This window comes from Choristoneura fumiferana, chromosome 20 (genome assembly GCF_025370935.1).
Source record: "Choristoneura fumiferana chromosome 20, NRCan_CFum_1, whole genome shotgun sequence".
Classification (NCBI taxonomy): Eukaryota; Metazoa; Arthropoda; class Insecta; order Lepidoptera; family Tortricidae; genus Choristoneura; species Choristoneura fumiferana.
Genome location: NC_133491.1, coordinates 6,060,423 through 6,082,484, shown reverse-complemented (window position 1 = coordinate 6,082,484; position 22,062 = coordinate 6,060,423). Strand labels below are relative to the sequence as shown.

At 37.3% G+C, this 22,062-nt stretch overlaps 2 protein-coding genes across 2 annotated transcripts in view; both read right to left on the bottom strand.

The window, feature by feature from the left end:
• The window catches only part of Spec2 (CDC42 small effector protein Spec2), a 47,319-nt gene extending 25,878 nt beyond the window's left edge, over positions 1 to 21,441 (bottom strand). Inside the window, exon 1 of the mRNA XM_074103604.1 lies at positions 21,283 to 21,441. The gene's annotated coding sequence lies outside the window, so the exon portion shown is untranslated. The remainder of the gene's footprint in view (positions 1 to 21,282) is intronic.
• On the bottom strand, positions 6,757 to 11,991 carry LOC141439391 (uncharacterized). The gene is made up of 3 exons (XM_074103675.1): positions 11,775 to 11,991; positions 8,209 to 10,651; positions 6,757 to 7,338 (listed from the first exon to the last, which is right to left on the bottom strand). Exons 2-3 carry the CDS (start codon positions 10,627 to 10,629, stop codon positions 6,757 to 6,759), a joined length of 3,003 nt encoding a protein of 1,000 aa, XP_073959776.1. The 5' UTR covers positions 10,630 to 10,651; positions 11,775 to 11,991.
• Positions 21,442 to 22,062: the final 621 nt, after the last annotated feature.

Below are 22,062 nucleotides of genomic sequence, written 5' to 3'. Positions count from 1 at the left end.
GGAGGCAACGTTTGTTTTTAAAGCCAAGACGATTCCAGCTAGTGACTAACTGCATCTCGATGTCAACATATTAGTCACTGCACGTTACCATATAAATAAACGAGGGTACAAGGAACTCTGTTTTGAGAGTCACATTTAACAGAGAAGATCTGTGGTTTTACAAGAAACGTTCATTCAAAGAAAATGGCACAAATACGAACAAAATAAAGCTTAAAGTTGAAGAATAACTTTACCTTTTGATTTTTGCCGTAATTTTTATTAAAATAACAGATTTTGAAAAACTATATAGCAGCTGTATGAAAAGCTGCGGTGGCCTAGTGTTTGACCTATGGCCTCTCAAGCAGACGATTGTGGGTTCAAACTCTGGCTTGCACCTCTGAGTTTTTCGGAACATATGTGCGAAATTACATTTGAAATTTACCACGAGCTTTAGTGTACTTTAGCGAGGAAACCTGCACAAACCTGCGAAGCAATTAAAATAGTGTGTGCGAAGTTCCCAATCCGCACTGGGTCCGCGTGGGAACTATGGCCTAGGCCCTCGCGTTGTGAGATCTGTGTAGAATAAACTAGTAAAATGCTACAAAACGCACTCCATTCCACAAACATTGGTCTCTAATTAAATTAGAAGTAGATAAGTAAACTTTAAAATTGTAACTGCAATCCACGCTCGAGCAGATATATTAGTTATGATCTTAATAAAGTAGTAAACTGGGGTATTTGTAAAGAAAAAAAAACACTTAATTACTTTGTTTCGCATGACAGACCGTCTGCAATGCGGGTGCGAGAACACGCACTTTGTCACTTATTTCTAACTAGCAGTGTTATACGAAGTGGGTTAGGAGATACACTCAAACGTCAAGATATATCTTCAGTCAATTTATGGAAGGACTAAAATATAATGGTGTACTATTCTGCATCAGTTTTCACACTATAAACTACGAACAACAAAGGGCGAAAAGCAATTATGAAAGGACGTGGAATCAATACATAAAAATAAGGACTGGCGATGTAGACAGAGAAAAACGTGCTAATAAAAAGCTGGAGTGGGGTACTTTTAATGTTCATTCAACTTTAGTGGAGCAGAGTAGCAAGGAAAAAGCAGGTATGCAGGTATGGTATAAACCAGTAGTTCCCAACTTATTTATCTCGTGGACCACTTTCAAAATTTTACTGGTTTCGGTGGACCCCTGCTGCTACATTTCTACCACATTCTTAAGTCGCCAAAAATTGTGTCGCTTCTGAGTTCTGTCCAGTGGCTTGCCCTATTAAAATATTATCTGCTTAGTTAGGTACTTAAAACAATGTAGGTAGGCCCTTATAAAAACTATGCTTACATTTTGGCTCTTTACTATCAACAGATAAATTTTCGTGGACATTAGCATCTTATGGACAACGCCTACGTCAGCAAGTCTCGTGGAACCTGGAATCACTGGTATAAACTATAAATTACCATTGTACATTGGAGCACTACTTCTGTCGATGCGAAAAATGCGTCAGAAACTGTATAGTTTTTTAATGTGACATGCTGCTGCTCAGTCGCTGTACTTCTGATTCACACTTTACAAACTATTCGTAGCTAGAAAATAAAGCAAACAAAAAGTTTATTTATCCAAGCCTCACGTGGCGATGTTATATTTGAAGGGATGCCATGTCGTTCTTCAAATAACGGCATGTTTTGTTCTCTTGGCTCCTACACGACAGTTCACTACGCTACGGGCAGTGTGGTTTGACAGCATTGCACTGACACTGACACTGCATGCCTGCTTGTAGGTCTGTTCTGTGCCAAGAACAATATCAGACATGGACATGCCAGTTCTTGCTAACCAGGCCATAAATTACGGATATACAAGTTGAATTACCCATTTCATAAGGCGGATGAAACACAGCGATATCGCCAAAATTGTATTGGTATTGGTTGAGTTAAAAGTCATAATGATAGAAAATTGATGTAGAAATAAAATAAGGAGAAACCCTCTACCGCGCCAAGAAACGAATATACGCAAAAAACAAATCAAAAGCAATTTTTATTTTTAATCGACTTGAAAAAAGGACGAGGTTCACATGTTCCACTGTATGTATCTTTCAAGTGTCTGCTAAATATTATTTTAAGTTTCATTATTTATTTTTCGCTAAGTTTTGCAAGATATCTTTGACAAATTAAAAAAGAAAACAAGATTTATGTTTTCGGAATTATTTTGAACGCGTGAAGTTCAAGATATTGTGTTTAGAACCATTAAATAACCAAGAACGCTTGTTTTTTGAAAAAGAAGAAGTTCTGGAACGAATTATTGTTTGTTTCATTATAGTCTGCATGCATCGTCATTGTGATCTAAGCTGTCTATTCTGTTGAAAGTAGGTACAAATTAATTTGTAGTTTGAACTAAATACTTTAGATAAAGTTCCGCAGCAGAAAGTATTTTTATAGCGTTATTTACTAAACTGACTGATGGAAATTTTAATTATTTTAATCTCATTAATAATTCATAGATGTGTTCAAAGTCTAGGGCAATAGGTCATGTTATATGTATACATATATTAATCGGAAACTGGATGAAAGAGACAGTAAACATGTAGTTAATATGAAATCCACATAAATCAACATAAAAAAACATGACAAAAACATCGTCGTCATTATATCAGCATCAGCCGTAGAACACTTTTGGACATAGGCCTGCCCTATAGACCTCCATCCAGGTGCTTCGGTTGGAAGCGGCCTGCATCCTCCGTGAACCTGCAGCTTTAACCAGCTCATCCGTCCATCTCGTTAGTGGACGTCCTATGCGCTTGCCAATCCGTGGTCTCCATTCAAGAACTTTTCGGCCCCAACGGCCATCTGTTCTCCGTGTATATCCTGCCCATTGCCACTTCAATGGGGTTACTTGGCTATGACAAAAACATGATAAATCCAAAAATCAGAAACAAAACGCTACAGATTGATTGATAACGAAAGATAATCCCATTCTGTCTGTCCGTATCTTTCATCAGATAACTAGCACTGAGTGTTCTCGTCCTATTGCTCCACTCAGGGCTTACAACAGTTAGATCCATTTAACCGTTAAGGAGATAACTTAAAAGTTTCGTAAACCTCAACGTCACAATAGGGAGCCACGGTAATGCCTCACTTTAAATGATTGCTATTTTATTGTTAAAAAAAGTTGCATCAGGCCAGCAGGACGGACACGCACAAGCGCTTAGATTAACACTAGTTTTATCCCGCGGCTTCGCTTCTGTGGAAATATGAGCTCTTTATGACCCTCAAGGAATATATCTGCCAAATTTTAAGTCTCTAGCTTGAGGTAAGTCGTCCCAGGAAAAAACTATCAAAAAATATCATGATGGTAAGTGATCACCGCCGCCCATGGACACTTACAGCATTATTAGGATTAATTATATTGAAATCAATGAGTTTAGAAAAATATCTATTGTTGTCCTAGACCTATATATAGCCTAAAGCCCGAGGGGGGGGGAGGGGTCATGCCCCTATAACCCTCCTCTGATTCAGCCTTTGGTACCTCTAAGTTTTTCGGAATGAATGTAGGTACCACAATAAATTTGAAATTTACCATGAACTTTACGGTGAAGGAAAACATCGTGAGTCACACACCTGCGAAAAATTCAATTATGTGTGTGAGGTTCCCAATCCGCACTGGGCCCGCGTGGGATCTATGGACCAAGCCTTCTCATTCTGAGAGGAGTCTTGCGCCCAACAGTGACGTACTTATATATGCTCGAATGATGATGATGAAATAATATTGTATTGACAACGGTTTATTTCAAAGCCTTGCTTGGAATGGTAGTCAGCCACAAAAAATGAACACTGCCTTAGTAATCGCTACTGAAGGCACGCTACGCTGTAATGTACCACGCGAGGTAATCGAATTTGTAATTTAATTTCCATTTTACCTGACCTTACCACGGTATATTAGTACCTACTTAAAGTGACACACTACTACAATACTAGCAAAATGGTCCTTTACACGATAAACATAGAGTTTAAATTAGGTGGAGACTTGGTCTACTGTTCTTGGATCTAGTTTCTTGCGCCATCGTCGCATTCAATGTGTTCTCATGATGGGGATCTCACGACCTCTGTAAATGGCTGGATTTGGATCTCTTTCAGCAGGCCGAGTGTTTGAAGGCTGATATACCTACACAACGTGCTAAATGATATTATTATGTTATAGACCTAGTGATGGCATAATTTAAAATGCCCGGGCATTATGAATAATGACAAGCTATAACGGGCATAATGATAATTATGATTTGAACTTCATTATTTATCAGATTGTCCGGTCAATATGAATATTACTAGGTACATGAATCTTGGCTAGCTGAAGTCTGATTAATTCAATCGGAAAGTTAGGTGCGACGACGAGTGCAGCGAAGAAATGAAATGAAATATGAAGAGGAGCGTTAACAGTGGTTGGTTCAATTGTGACCAAAACAAGCACGAGCCGAGCGAGCAAAGCGAGCGAATTAAATTCTACCATTAAAATAACTTACTTTATCAATTTTGATAAATGATTAATAGATTTATTAAATTTGACGTAAAAATAAAAAAATAGTACCTAATGACACGTTTTTTTATTACTTTGCACAATAGGGGATAGATGTTATGTATAATGCACGGGCAATTTAATTAATTGAATATTTTTTATCAAATTACTAATAGTAATTTTCCATAATGCCCAATATGAGATAGCAATGCATTCTGGAAAAATGACCGATTTATCACTTGGTCCGCAACATATACATACCTGTGGTTGATGTACCATATTATGTTGGTATAGAAAATTATGTTTGACTGAGGTATAGACACCTGCATTAATATCTGCTAAAGCGGAGCGTGCAAAAATATCTGACACGTCCTACCTAGAAATAGAATCGTATCAGATATTCAATTTATGCACGTTCTGTTGTGACAGATATTGATGCTGGCGATTGTACCTCTACCTGAGTAGGTATATGAGAAATTTGTGGTTTTTTGACAAATGAATCACAACAACCTTTTTCCACACAAAAGGCTGAGGCATAATAAAGACATTCAACAACCTTCGTGATGTCAGCTCACTAAACAGCAGCGTCCTCATTCTGATTGGCCCACTAATCTGTGTTACTTCAGCGGCGCACTGACTCATTGGGCATACAGTGATAGCGCACGCTCTTACTGTCACCACAAACAAGGATAAGTACAGTTTTGTATTAAAAAAATCATAGCAATGCTTGAATAAAAAATGGCTAATTACCAGTTAGTATCGATCGACCAAGGGTAGGTAAATGGTAAGTAAAAGGTTAATCACCATAGTGATTAAATAGATTTTCAACCATTTTGATATATGGAGAACCTAAATTAATTTCAATCAAAAATATATTACTATAAAATATATTTTTTGATAACATTTTTGTTCAACAGCATACCCAAGAACTCAACTGGCATGCAACATTGAAATTCAGTGTTATTGTTTATATTCGGAAGTAAGAGTTTTTACATTGATCAAAGTAATCGGTACGGGTATCGTCTTCCATTACTCGCTCTCGTCTTTTCACCGCCAACAACGTGCATATCTACGTAGCGTGGTTCATACGTTTGTCTATTGCTGCAATGCGCCAAAAATAGCACCAAATGTAAATCAAAATTTGCCCAGACAGACATGGCTGGCCTGTGTTGAAATGGTGGGTAATTCTGGAGGAATTTAGCTGCGGGTTACGGGCTAGAAATAGCGCGGCGCCAACGGCCGGTCGTCATGGCAACGTTTCGGAACGGCCTGGGGGCTACTCCAAAATTTGAATCTTAACATCCCTCTCGCTCTGTTTCTCTCCTGTTAATTATTAGCGTGACTGCAATGAGATATGAGACATCACAAAATGAGCTTGGTAGTATAACGCTTGGAGTTTACATCGCAGACTGAAGTGTCCGAGTTGAAAGATTTGGAAGAGTAGTTACATGACTATGATTAAGTATCTATGTAGCTAACCACCTGAGACCCGTTGTCAAATGTTTAATGCAAGAATTTTAAATTTATTTAATGACAGTCAAGAAAAGTTGACATTTGATTGGACATTATGTGTAAAATTTTGTACGTGAGGAATTTTTTATGTTATGTCATATTATGTTTTTTTATAAACTAAATAACAAAGTTACATTGGCTTTTAAGTAACTGCCGCACTATTGACATTGAACCTCAGGACGGTAAAAGATTTTCTTGTTCGCCCATACGATTTCCGCCGACCACGGGTGGCGGCGCAGTGTATATAAAAAAAACTCGCAACATAGCTTACAACCGGTCGGTTGCTCGTGTATGTGGACGACAACGTCATCTTGTTAACATGACATGTAGACTGGTGCAGATAGAGCTGGTTAGATAAGTTTTTTTTTATGCAGTGTATAGTATACTCCTTGCTTGTTTATATTTATTATTTCACCCTGGCTCGCCCACACACACGCACGCGTCTTGCCCTCGACTCTCCGCTCTACCACAGATAAGCCATAGACTCCTTCTAGTCTCTGCGCGTCATATGTGCCCGAGACAGGTATAAAACCTCACTGTATGTATTAGGCCATTACACACTGACCTACATACACTACATCCCTTCCTTCTTATATAATTTTAAACCATTTAATTTAAATAGCTTCACACAATGATCGCTCATTATGAATAAAACATTAAGATATTAAATCAACGTCTGTTTTATTTAAATCCTCTTTAACATAACAGTTTCATGAGTTACAAGCTAATACTAGTAATTAGATACTCTTTAATTGTGCAAAACTAAGTTAATAAAATCAGTCGAACCGTCACTCTTCTCTGTCTCCTTATTCTCCTCTCCTTTCCTCATCACCTCCCATTTACCTTCAATTTTTTTCAAGTGTACCACATTTCTTCTGAGAGTCTGTCCAGTTTCTTCGTTCCGCACTTGAATGTCCCCTTTATTTGCACTTTCAACTGTAAATGGAATAGGCGCAAATGTTGTACTTAATTTATTGTCTTTCACAACATTCTTTAAATATACTTTGTCTCCTGGCATTAAATTGCATTCTTTAGCATTTCTCTTTGTATCTGCGTACGCTTTTCCTTTTTCCTTCATTTCCTTATCTTTGTCTCTGATATCTAAATCTTCGGCTATTTCTTGTCCAACGTCTCTTATCATTGGAATTTTATCACGGAACTTTCTTCTAAAAAACAATTCTGCAGGTGATTTGCCTGTGACAGAGTGCGGCGTGCTATTGTACATCATCAAATAGTCCGACAAACAATCTTGCAAGCTTTTCTTTTCTACTTTGGCTATTTTGAGCCTCTTTAAAATGTCCCGGTTCTGTCGTTCCACTTCGCCATTTTGCTGTGGCCAATAAGGAATGGTGTTGTGAAGAATAATGTTTCGCTCTCGGCAAAAAGCTCTGAATTCTTCACTTACGAACTGTCGCCCATTATCAACTGTTATTGACGCCGGGTTCCCAACACGGCTACATATTTCAGTAAGATGAGCTATAATTTCTGCACTGGTAATCTTTCGGCATATTTTAATTTCTTTATATCTGCTATAGTAATCGACAATAACCAAAATATGTTCGCCACTGGGTAGGGGACCTAGCAGGTCCATTGCTGCTGCCTGCCACGGTTCTTCAGGCAATTCTCGTCGTTTTAATGGATGAGGCGGGTTAGGTGCCGACACTAACGTACATCCTGTGCAAGATTTCACAACCTTTTCAGCCTCTCTGTCATATCTAGGCCACCACACTTTAGACCTCAAACGGCCTTTCATGGCAACTATACCAGGATGTCCTTCATGTGCAGCTTCTAAAACTATATTTCTCAAATTTTTTGGAATCACTATCCTAGTGCCTCTTAATAGGATCCCTTCATGGAAACATAGTTCGTGACGAAATATTTGAAACAACTTCACTTCTTCGTCCCAATTATTATGATAAATACCTTCTTTTACTTTTTGTATTTCAATGTCCTTTTCCGAATGTTCAGCTATTTCATTTAGAGACACTGCTCGTGGCCTCAAGTATTCCATAATTTGTTGAATATAGCTTTCTTTTTCTTCGAGTGGAATGCCGACAGTGTTTCCCTCTCGCAGCCTTGACAAAGGGTCGGCAATGTTACTTTTTCCTGGCCGGTAAATTACTTTGAATTTATATGATTGGAGTCGCAGTACCCATCTTTCGATTCGCGCACAAGGTCTAGACTTTGGCCCGAATATTACCTCTAAGGGTTTGTGATCTGTGATCAGATCGAACTCTTTCCCATAGAGAAACATATGGAAATGCTCCACTGCCCAAACCAATGCTAACGCTTCTTTTTCAGTTTGGCAGTAGCGGCGTTCACAGCTTGTTAATGTTTTACTCCCAAAAGCAATTATTCTTGGCTCATTATTGTGCACTTGTACCAGAACTGCGCCTAAACCCACTGGACTCGCATCGGCGATGACAATGGTTTTCTTAGAGGCGTCATAGTATCCTAAGGTGGGTATATTTGCAAGTGCCATCTTTAGCTTGTTGAACGCCGTTTGTTGATTCAATCCCCAATCTTTTTGAATGTCTGAATTTTTTCCTGGTCTATTCCGAAGCAATTCTTTCATGGGCTCAGTGACCGTAGCTAGATCTGGAATCCATTTCCCTACATAGTTCACTAATCCCATGAAACTCTGCAGTTCCGCAACGGTATTTGGGGGCCTAAAATCTTGTATTGCTGATATGTACTTCTGCAGTGGCTTAATCCCAGTCTCTGATAATTCATGACCAAGGAAATGTACTTTCTGAACTCCTATGATGCATTTATCTTGCCTCAGTACTACATTACTATTCCTTAAAACTTCCATTACTTTTTCGAGTCTGGTATCGTGTTCTTCTTTGTTTCTCCCATATATCAATATGTCATCTATAAAATTAATGACCCCATCACAGCCTACTAGGATTCTTTCTATTGTCTTTTGGAATATTTCGGGAGCGCATGTTATACCGAACATTAGTCTCTTGTAGCGAAACATTCCTCGGTTCGTTATAAATGTAGTGATATGACGAGACTCTGGATGCAGTTCTAGCTGGTGAAAAGCGTCTCTGATGTCCAGTTTACTGAAATATTTCGCGTCACGGACTTGAGGTAACAACTTGTCCATCGTCGGTAGTGGGTGGTTTTCTCTTTGTATAGCAGCATTTGCCCTCCTCATGTCGACACATAAGCGGACGTCGCCATTCTCTTTTAAAATGGGAACTATGGGAGATACCCATTTAGACGAAATGTTTACTTCCTCTATGATGTCCCTCTTGACTAATTCTTCCAATTTCTCCTGAACCTTTTTCTCCAGTGGTATAGGTATTCTTCGATAGGGTTGGGCAACAGGTTTTATAGACTCATCTATCGGTATATGTATAAGCACGTCTTTCAGTTTTGGAAAGACATCCTCATCCTTTATCTGATTGACATGTAGCCCCAATCTAAGAACTCCAAGTTGTACAGCCGTGTTTCTTCCTAACAGATTTCTTGTACCTCCAGATATCACATAGAATAATGATTCCTGTTTATTATTTCCCGCTATTATTTCTGCATTAAAAGAGCCTTTTAAAACCAAGGGTGTCTTACTGCCATAAGCCACGAATGTTTTCTTGGGGTTTTTATCTGGATTCCTTATTTGTGCCTTATTGTTCTTTAGTATGTTCCATGTTTCTTCCGTAATTAAATTTTCCTTACATCCTGAGTCTATAAGCATATTTACTTTTACTCCCCCGACTTTACACTCTATCTCAGCCCCATAATTGACATTGAACACATAGTCTATTTCGTTTGTTTCTTCTTCTGACACTTGATCAACTTTTCCAGATCTTCTAGTCGGTTTGAACTTTTTCTTATTATTTGTTTTCAGATCATCCTCAATTTTTCTTTTTCTTGAAGATCTACACATGTTCCTGTAGTGTCCTATACTGCCACATTTAAAGCACTCCTTTGTTTTAGCTGGACAATTTCTATCACTTGCTGAATGAAAACGATTGCCACATCTTGTACATTCTTGCTTCTTGTGTATTTCTGTTTTACTTCCTTGTTTCACATCAATTTTGTTAATTCCTTGGCTCACATTTTTATTTCCGAAATCTTCCATTTGCCGATTAACAGCCTCTAAAGCATTAGCTTCTACTATGATTTTATCTAATGTCATTTCATCTCCTTTTTGCAAGATCTTTCTTCTAAGTTCATCTGAATTACCTTTCTCCACGATCTGATCAATAATTGTGTCTTCTAGACTAGAAAAATGACATTTACTACCTTGCTGCCTGAGCCTGACGAGGAACTTGTCAAACTTTTCATTTGGTTCCTGTTTTATTAGTCTGAACACATGCCTTTCGTATACCTTACTTTGCTTGGGAGCAAAATAGCTATCAAGTTTTTCAATTGCTGTCTTGAATACATCTGTTGTCTCTTCTTGACTGCTACTTCCATCAGGAATATTAAAATATATTTCCTGCAGTTCTTGTCCCCCGAAATGAAGAAGACAAGCCTTTTTCTTCTCGCTATTATCTATGCTCGCTGCTAAAAGGTAAATTTGGAGTGCCCTCTTCCAGCGTTCCCATCTCCCCACCAACGATGTAGGATCGCCTTCGCACTCGAACTTTTCTAATGCCAACGCCGACATTACCAGCAAATCTCTTGGTTACCTGTGTGCAAATATTTATTAAACGTTAACCATGTCCCCACGTCATGGACAATTTTAACTATTGCTATCCGATGTCCCCACGTCATGGACAATGTTAACACTAGCCATCCAATATCCCCACGTCATGGACAATGTTGGCTCGTTGCGCTCACAAAGTCCCCACGTCATGGACAATGCTGGCAACTTTTGTAAACCATGTCCCCACGTCATGGACAATGCTGGCAACTTTTATAAACAATGTCCCCACGTCATGGACAATGCTGGTACCTTTTCTAAACAATGTCCCCACGTCATGGACAATGCTGGTACCTTTTCTAAACAATGTCCCCACGTCATGGACAATGCTGGTACCTGTTCTAAACAATGTCCCCACGTCATGGACAATTTAACTTTAGCCACACAATGTCCAGCGAAATTGAGTAAAATCGCAAGCAGTTCTCTGTCAACTAACAATAAATAAAATTAACGAACTATCATTTTTTTTATATTTTTTATTAATTGGAATAACTTCCAAACATTTATACTAACTATAATTATCGATTTTACGTAATCAAATAAACCTACTAGTAACGCCATCTATATTTTGTTACTTCAATCAGTTATGACGAACTTTTACGTTACTTCATGTACGCCCTCTTTATTTTGTAACCGAAACCATTTCGATACGCTTTATAATTTTGCCGTGGCCACAGATTATTGGTAATCTGTGGACCCTAATCATTTCGTTTTCCTATAGATGGCGCAATTGAAATTCAATTAATATTTTTAAAATACGATGTTTTTAGTAAGAAATACCTTAAGGTTTTTGGACTTCATATTATGTATATGTATCTAATTAAAACAAGCTGTTTGAACCAAGCAGTATTAGTTAGTGTTGCGATTGGCGCCGACAATCGAAAAAGATCGATTAATGGTTAGTAAAGAGTAGACAACTTAACTGGCCCATTTTTATAACTTGCAATGCGTACTTATTGTTTCTCAGCCACGTTTGTGAGTAAGCACACTCAAACAAGGATTACGAAAGCTTTCAGTTCCTCACAACAGTAGCACTTTTGAGGTTAGGCCGGTATGTCTCCACTAAGAAATTTGTTTGATGTAATGTATCAAAGTAAGTAATTACTTACAGTCAGATTGATTTATCCTCGTCGCCACTTATAGTATACTCCTTGCTTGTTTATATTTATTATTTCACCCTGGCTCGCCCACACACACGCACGCGTCTTGCCCTCGACTCTCCGCTCTACCACAGATAAGCCATAGACTCCTTCTAGTCTCTGCGCGTCATATGTGCCCGAGACAGGTATAAAACCTCACTGTATGTATTAGGCCATTACACACTGACCTACATACACTACACAGTGGTTTATCTGACCGCTGGTTTGTACAAGTATATGTCGTGTCAAAGTGTAAAAAGCAAAATCCGATGCTGTAACATGTGACAGTAATTCAGGCCACCCTCAAACCAGAGGTAATAAATGTTGCTCTCGTAACAGCAGTACAAAATGAACCTCATGGCTTTTACGTCACATCACATTTTGTTAGTGAGAAAGGAACTAAATAACGGCTTAACACCACTTGGTACACTTTACCCAGGACTGATACAGTATTAAGCGAGATGTTACAAAAATTGTGCAAGACAGCATTGCATTGCGGCGCTTGAGAGCCTTCACGTTATACGTTTACGTATATAACACCGCAATGGATGGTTAGTTGTATGATTTTTCTCGCTAATACATATACTCAACTGTCTGTTGATTGTGCAGATCGTTAGAAAGTGTGAGATGTCACGGGTCAAGCCGTGTGCGATTACCGGACTTTATTATAGTCATCAACAAGATATAGATGGGCAGGTAAGATGTATATCTTAATGTTAAAAACCCAAAACTTAGTTATTGCTTGCTTATTTTTCTTACGAGTTAGCAATAAATTTCACCTTGTGGTTACCGCATGTATACATGTAACACTTTTACAGGTTTTTACACAGTTCAGGTTCATCTGATGGGAAATGATCACCACTGTCCATGAGTACCAACTACTCAAGGAGAGTCATTGGTCCGTTGCCGGCCTTTTAAGAAAGTATAAGCGCTTTGCAGTATTTGATGAGTAATGAGTTTTGAAATTTCCATAAACTATATGGAACTATTGTGTAATATTTATTTGCTCACCGCCATTGCGTTTATGTGATAATTGGATCTGTGGACTTATATTTAATAGGTAGGTACATATTCATATGATTTATACGCAAGCAACATATGTGGATATGTATTCAGTTTTTGTGTAGCAAGCATGTGTCGCACAGACGTTTAAAGACAATTGGTTTTAATTCATTGTCATTCCATACTAACTAGAGTTAAATCCATTAAAGCATAATTCGCACTTTGTGGAATTAAGGATTAGTATGAATTACGATAAATAAACTATTAAGAACTAAGGAAGAGAGCTGGGACCGAAGCATACTCCCACAAACCCTTGAATTTACCAGCATTTAAACAGAAAAATTTCAACTAGATACGTTAATAATATTACGATGCTCAGTTGGCTCGTCGTGGTAAGAATTTAATATAATCCTATAATAACTTTCTGTTTCACCGATCTATATTAATGCCTATTACAAAGAGAAAAAATTTCATTGTGTGTTTGTTTGTAAACCGTTTTGAATAATTCCTTCACATAAATATTTACTACAATATCAGCAAGCATGGGCTATATTTTGTGCGAGAAACAGGTAAAGTTTCCACGGGATGGGACTGTTTCAGACGAAGTGGCGTGAAACAGCTAGTTTTTTATGTATGTAGCACAGGAAAACTGCCGCCCCCCCCCCTCGCCACCATACTCATACATAATCAATAAAAGCGAGCATCGGGCATGAAACAAACGACGCGCGGCATACTAAACTCAAACAAGATAATGCTATTCGTTTGTTTTTATACCACGACCATTTGCTTAGACCTCGCAGATCTCCCACAACAGACACTATGATACGAAGTTGAACTGTTGCGTTAAGATTGTTGTAGATCTTCTGATACTGGCCGGTGGTATGAGTCAGAGACGTGTGCAAAGAAGCTTGTTGACAGTAGAGAGCGTTGCGTAGAAACTACGGCGTAGCCTTTAGGAGTGATTATTAAAACAATTTGATAAGCTGCATAATTTGATTCAAGTTTTGAAAACAAAGTACTACAAGGTAAACGTGAGGTAAATTATGGCGTGTATACATGAGTTAAAAAGGTTACAAATAAATTGGTCATACTTTTCTAATGCTGTGGCATCCAATGGGACGAGATAGGATGGGATCTAATAATAACTTTTGAATATGGCGACATAACAAGAAGTACAGTCAGCATCAAAAGTAGCTATACAGTTTCGTACTTTGTCGTTTTACAGCCACGTACTAAACGGCATGCAAGATTGTCAATGTGTCAATGCGACAGAGTAAAAAAGTGAACCGCTACTTTTGATGCTGACTGCCTAAGTATATCTGTGTTGTGGGTTCAATAAAAGGGTTGTCAGAGAAATGCTTTTTACTCGTATAGTATTAGCGAGTTTTAAACGAGTAAAATGTATTGTATTTTATGACTATGTTTGGCTTGTCGTATTGTTATAAAAATGATTTGAATTATTAAGCTTGTATTCGTAAATAATGTACGTCATTAATTCAAATTGAAAGTAATACGCCATTTCGTGTGGTAATCTTATATAATCTGGTAAATCGAGATTATTGTTTACCTGCCGACTTATGATTATGACAAATAAACTCAATTTATTTTTATTTCAAAAGGTGTAACACACATAAGATATACAGTGGATTGGGAACTTTCCTTTTCCTTTATATGAAGTTGATTAAAAAATACCACTGTTGATTTTTTTAAATATTAGCACTTTAAACTATATGTCATCACGTCACCTTTATACTATAGTTTAGTTAAACAAGACGATTGACGTCATCTGCAGTTGACAATGGTCGACTGTCGCACGTCAGAGTACTTATTGTGAGATTCCTGCCTGTTATAACACCCTGCGCATGGGCAAGAACGTGTACAATATTTAATCAATGCACTTATTGTGGGTGCAATCACGTTAATGATTTGACAGTCTGGAAAAAAGTACAATAGTAAATGGATGAAACCTTGAAGCTTTATAATAATATTTCATTTCTTGGTGGCCTATTGTTCAATAAAGTCTATACTAATCTATTTTCTTTATCTACATCTGACATTATTGCAAAGAGGTACGTTTTGAGCGTTTGTTTATTACTAGGCATGCAGTAATCTCGGGAATTCCTCAGAAAACGATTGAAAAAAAACCCATCGAAAGCTAATTATTAATCTTGCGAAAGCTTTAAGAACCCACAACACACTGTTGTGAACAACGGGTAGTTATAATGCTGCACACAAGAAAGATTTTGATACTAAATAAAAATGCTTAACTATAAGCTTATAACACAACTGTTCCAAGACGTCTATTGAGAAGTCAAGTTAAATAAAAAGAAAATTACGAGGTATAGTATAATTGTAGTTAGAAAAGCGTTACTGTCAATAGTAACTTAGAAGTGACTAATCACCTATGTTTCATCATCTCGTCTTATTATAGGTATGTATAAAGCTGCATTCACATTTCTCTGTCGTGTTGTGTTGTGATGCTCTCTCTCTCTCTCTCTCTCTCAATCTATAGCTTTGATGCGACCGACACAACACAAGCCGTCATAACACCCCGCATCAGATAAAAAATGTGAACGCAACCATAGAAAATGTATGAAACCGATACCGTTCTGATCTGATGCGTCACGACACAACACGACAGATAAATGTGAATGCGGCTTAAGTCCCACTGCATAGGCCTCTTCTCGTAATGACAGGGCTAGGCCGTAGGTACTTTCTACGTGTATCGCAGCTACACAAACGTGCAGCTTTCCTCACTTCAACGTAAAACTCATGGTCAATTTCAAATTTAATTTCAAATCTACGCTTATTTTTATAAAAATCGAAGAATAATAATTTTGATCGCCACACTATACTTCTATTTTTTAGCATTAGATAGAAGGTAAGCGATCTTGACGTATCTTTTTGTTGAAAAATACTTTTGAAAAATAAGTCACAGCAAAATGTTATAATTAGCAAGGACATAATATATGATCATTAACTTGCTTTTGGTATCATAAGTAATAGTTACTGTTTTTTTTAAAAACGTTTTCAATAAAAATACTCGTCAACATTGTTTACCTTATTTCTAATAAGTTTCTAATGCTAAAAAAACGAAGTATAGACAATCTAAATTTACAGGTATTTTTACTTAGAATAGACTAGATCAAAGACTAGAAACCTTAACAATTGGTATGACCTTAAGGTCATAACTATTCTCAATGCTTTGAATACTTTCATAAAAGCATTAAAAAAACCTACTGTGAAATTTACATACATAACAACCGATTAGGTACCTTGAACCCTATCTACAAATAATTGCAATCAAATTATAAAATTAAAACCTTACCTTGTAAGGAAGGTTATTTTATATTGTACAATTGCAAAATTTCTGCAGATAAGCTGCATTTAAATGTCCATGTCGTGTTTACGAAATTACTTCATGACTAATCGTTTTTATAAACAAATATTCTCATATTTCTGTTAATTATTTAATTACGTATTTGTCAATAACCGGTGGATGCCTGAATGCTGGCTCGATGAAAATTCATTGCCGTGTAGACATATTCCGTTGTCAATATAATATCGAATTTCTAGCCGACGAGATAGTAAGCTTTTATTTGGGTTATGTTAATAACAGTAAATAACTTGCGTGGTATTATTTATTTATCTTCTTTACATAGTATAAATAACGAAAAAAATCAAGCGTAGGTTATTCTCTGCCAGATCATTTATTACATTAAAATTAGGTACATTTCTTTGGCAAGCATATGCCCAAGTAGTTGATAATATTTATTACATGAACGCTCATGGCGATGGCCGGCCTTTTGCCAAACTCAAACGTCTTTGGATTTACCTCAAGTAGTTACCATGAATCATACTTCGAGGACAATGACCTCTAGCAAAAACTGGGACCTACTCGTGACTATGGGGTTCACATACAAGCTGGTTGCCGAGCAAAAAACTTGCTAAGTGGGAATAAATCGTAGAATGAACTGTCGCTTTTAGGACGCTCTAGGTAAATCGCGAGTCGCAATCACTTAGCACTTAAGTATTCAGTGTTCGCTTGAATGTTAATTAGTGATACAGTTAAAAGTACAGTACTGGAATATAATATTGTTGAAGTGTATCTTTAAGTCTACAACATATCTTTAAGTAACAATAATTATTATTGTTTTCACCAACTGAGATACAAAACCTCAAAAATAGACTTAAAGATACACTTCAACAATACTGTATTCCAGTAGGTAGGTACCTACTGTACTTTTAACTATCAATTATTAATATCATTTACTCAGGTTTGCTACCCGTTTGTGTCAAAGTTTTCCATACAAATTGCTGAGGAATCAAACTATAGGCAAGACTTTATGAAATCCAACACAAAAGCTAGTTGTACTTATAAGCTTTTTCTTACAGTAGTTGTTTACAGCTAGACGTTGCGTGCAATTCTACTTCTAAACTGAATAGATAAAGATGCAAGTAAAGAGACAACATGACTGCCATAAACTTTTATGATCGTTAAAGACCAAAATAGTTAATGACCATGAAATAACGGACGTGAGCGAAAACGAGTCCATTCTGTCGCTGTCGTTTGAAACAAAAATAGCTATTTAATAGGTGATTAACTAGTTTTATGATTAAATTGTTTATCATATCATATTGTTCGCCATCGTTGTAAATATTGTTCCTGCTTCTTAGTCGTCTCCGGTCTATACACGTTCCGCTGCAGAGGATCATGTTCATCTCAGATACGTCCCACTCACTACTCGGCACAGGCTTCCTCTCAGAATGAGAGGGCTTGAGCCGTAGTTCCCACGTGGGCCAAGCGCGTGTTGAGAACTTTACACACGCCATTAATTGATTCGCAAATTTCATTTCGTACATGAATTTCTAAAATTTCAAAGGCGCGAAGCCTAGGTTTGAACCGCGATGCTCTGCTTGAGAGGTCACCATGGCTTTTTGTGCTGGGAATAGGATTCCTCTTAAGCTAAATGGGCCGACCTTCTTACACAGCATTGAATTGATTGCATCGCAAGTGTTATGTGTATTTCCTTCCGTTGATTTCCTCTCAAAAAGTTCATGGTAAATTACAAGTGTAATTTTGCACCAATTCCGAAAAACTCAGATACATAATGACGGTTTAAACCGCGACCCTTTGATGAGTGATACAGAAAACAGGTACCTACACAGACAGAATTTAAATTACAAGGTAAGCAATACGTGGCCGTATCGCTTTGGAGCGATCTCTTCCAGGGAGTCTTTCTCTGCAGAAAGAAGTAAGAACTAGATTACAAATTACTAAGTTACCATTGCTATTGATATGAATAAACAGGGAACTAATGGATTAATTCACAGGAATTGTGGTTTGAATTCAAGCCACGTAGGCCTTAGACTATAAGACATCCTTATTAAGACAGGCTGACGCTACGTAAATCATTATTCCAACTGCTGCTTATTGTTTTCAATGAAAAGTACAGTCAGCGTCGACTAATTGAGTTTGTAGGTATTTATTAGGGAAAACGTACATAAATATGGCTCTACCGGTAGATATTTATGTACGAGTGCGCAATAATAGAAACGTGAGCAATTAACGTCCTTTTGTATTTAATGTTTTTTTTTACGAAAATGTTCTTTGGATTTAATTGATTGTACTTTGACACGGATTTACAATATGAGCTGAATTCAGCGAAGTCAATGAATATGAATAATATTTAGGGTTCCGTACCTCATTAGAAAAAAAACGGAACCCTTATGGGATCAATTTTTGTCCGTCTGTCTATCAAGACTCTTTTTCTCAGGAACGCGTAAAGGTATTAAGCTGAAATTCATATCAAATACTCAGGTCTACTGTCCCTAGGAGCTGTGTAAAAATCAAACTTCAAAGCTAACGCAATCAAAAGATACAGCCGTTTATGCTGCAAATTTTCGACACTCGCAAGGGAATCAAAACTTCGCGTGAACTCAGAATCTTAAAATTTGGTACGCAGCATCATCTTATAGCACAGATAAAGGAAAAATTGCGAAAAGCATACATGTTTTTGTTAGATCATATGATAAATGATATGATTTTTGCAGGTGGTAGGACCTTGTGCAAGGTCCGCCCGGATTGCTACCACCATCTTGCTCGCTAATCCTGCCGTGAAGCAGCAGTGCTTGCACTGTTGTGTTTCGGCGTGGAGAGTAAGACAAGCCGGTGAAATTACTGGCACGTGAGGTATCCCATCTTAGGCCTCTAGGTTGGCAACGCGTCTGCAATACCCCCGGTGTTGCAGATGTTTGTGGGCGGTGGTGATCTCTTACCATCAGGAGACCCACTTGCTCGTTTGCCATCCAGTCGAATAAAAAAAAATATATATTTTTAATTTTTTAATAAATTGTACCTACGGAACCCTCGGTGCGCGAGTCCGACTCGCACTTGGCCGGTTTTTTTTCTTATAGCAAAATATCTTATTTATTTATAAGTAAAGGTACCTACTTTTCTCTGTGTCATAAGTGATCGGAGGCATTGTAAATAGTCCTGAGTGACTGACTCATTAACCCTCAGCCTGAAGTTAAAATGTTGTACAAAGTTTCTGTTCATGATATTGGCTATTCCTAGTCTATAGGTACCATACATACGCAGAAACTCTATGTAAGGTCTATGAAAGATCTTTTACCCACTCAGCGGTAGCTGTCGTGGCTTGTGCTCCTAGAGGAAGAACTACGAATTAGTCCGAAACATGTCCAGCTAAACTCGATTAAAGACGAGAGTTAGTTATCCATTTCATTTCGTTATAAGGTTGTTCAAGTTTTAGATCTATTATATGTAGATCCCAGTATAGATAGATTATCAGAGTTATGCGGTTAGACCTCGCAGCAAGGTTGCGGTCGGCAAACTAACGCTGATCACCGTAGTGATCCTAATATGTACTAAATAAACTCAATGCAGGTAATTAAAATTAGAAATATGTTATATATATTAGAGTAAATTTATATTATTTAACGAAAAATAAGCAAATGTGGGAACATACACAACTATACAAACTATAGTAGTCGTGTATAAGGTTGGCGAAAGGAGTTATAACGTAGAGACAACTTTTTTTATGAGCAGAGACAGGTATCGACTGTAGACTCGTTTAAACTTTAAAGAAAAGTTGTCAACAGTCAACTCCATTAAATGAAATACTTAAACATTAATGCGTCATTTTAATTCTAGGGCTTAATGTATTCCGTTTCATGGAATGTGAGCCAAAATCGCTAAATGAGTTTCCTGGTCAACAGGTAAAGTAGAATCACGAACCTAGATTTTGCCACTATTTGAAATTTGGCCATCTGATACTTACTAGTTTTGTTTATTAATGGCAATATTTAGTTTGTACAACACGGCTAAATTATGAACATGATGGGGCTCAAAAATCCCTGTTCAATGGCACAAACCTATTGATTGACTATTATAAAAACACTATACCTTACATTTTGCATGAATGTTCCCAAGAATATCATGACATTTATTATATTATATTATATTGGACATAAAAATAACAGCTTGCATTGGGGGATCGATGTACAAAGGCGAACTTATCCAATAAGAGGATCTCTTCCAGATAACCTTGCCAGTTGTCGTATACTCCTGACGATAGAGTTGTTTCGTGAGTTTGACAACTTCTTGAGAACCTTATCTGCTACTCTTATCGCAGGGAGCATTATTAATAATAAAGCATACGAGAGTTATAAAATCAGTAAATTTACCAATATAAAATAAATGTTATATAATATAATAATAATATAATACCAATAAATACCAATAAAAAGATTCAGACTGTCTATGTCTATGGTAGGTACAGTCAGCATTAAAAGTAGCGGATCACTTTTTTACTTTGTCGCTTTAACACATTTGTCAAATTTGTATGGTGATAAGTACGTTGCTGTAAAACGAAAAAATACAAAAATATGCAGTTACTTTTGATGCTGACCGTATATACACCATCAATTTACTAAATGTTCTTGCTAATTTCCTAATTTCTTCAATTTATGCGACAGTACACTGATAGCGGTACAAACGTTAGTTATAGGTACTACGATTTGCAAAAGTTATGTGACATTTGGCCGCCAGTATATTCCTCGATCATGTAGAGAAGCTAAATATTGTTGTTTATAAATAACGTAGGTATTGTAAAAATATTTCCTGTTGACATGACTGTGGTTAGAATAACGAGGACATAGTTATAAACAGTATTCAAAGATGAACGACTATCGTTAATAAATATTCATGTGGAAAGAGAAATTAAATATGCTCTCCAGCCGGCGTGTGAGCGTACAGTCTGCGGAGTCGTCGGACGAGTCGAAAAAACTATCGCTGTAAGTAACGGAATTGCGACCTGCCCAAGCTCCCCACAGACCTAACAACCTCAATCAATTAAAACTGCCTAACGTACCAACCTATCTACATAATCACCCTACGCTAACTCAAAGAAATAAACAGAAAAATCAATAAATATCTAGGTATAGGTATACTCACATTCAACAAAATTCCTTTTAATCCAAATATGCACAGAGTAAACACTATTTGTCCTTCCACTTCCAACTGAGTCAAAGTTTACTTTATTGTGTTTATTTTTAACTAAAGTTTATAGTTCGTGTTAGAGAAACGTGCTCTCTACACGCGGTTCTTTGAGAGACTGACTTGACTGCGTGAAGTCTGCCGCTTGTTGCAGCCGCCGCCTTAACCGCGGGGGTCGTAAAGGTCTTACGGTTAGTAACGTTGCTATACCGATCTCATTTTTGATATCAGTGGGATTAAAACTATTTTGGTACGCTGTTGGAGTGAGAACTCCTTTAGTTTTGCTCCACTTGCGACATTGTTCACATTGTGCATCACTTCCTTGGAGGAGAAAAGGGGAAAGGACACGTTGTAATGTAACTGTTCTGAGGTTACAAATGCAATGCAATGCCACGTCGTTCCATAGCGATACCGGTGACATCATACAAGTTCTCATTAATTACTTCCTACAAACTAATTTTAGGAAGTAATATGAGAGGCTTCGTGAGTATCGCTCGCATCCCATTTAGTTTGTTTGTATTGTTGTTTTAATGGATTTAGCAAGGTAATCATTGTTAGATTGCCGTTCGACAAAAAATAACCTTAGTAGAATAACTTCGTAGTCCGTCTGTCTGTCTATCATAACCCATTTTACCCGAATGTCCCAAGGAGGGTTAAGTATGTATGTCTACCATCAAAACATAAATGTGAAACGAGAGCCAAGTTCAATATTATGATATATGCCTTGATTGTTGACTT

Coding starts and splice junctions, on each gene's coding strand:
- LOC141439391 (XM_074103675.1), bottom strand. CDS start 10,629: ATGTCGGCGTTGGCATTAGAAAAGTTCGAGTGCGAAGGCGATCCTACA. Junction 7,339..8,208: donor CAGATCACAAACCCTTAGAG/GTAATATTCGGG, acceptor TATTGGCCACAG/CAAAATGGCGAAGTGGAACG.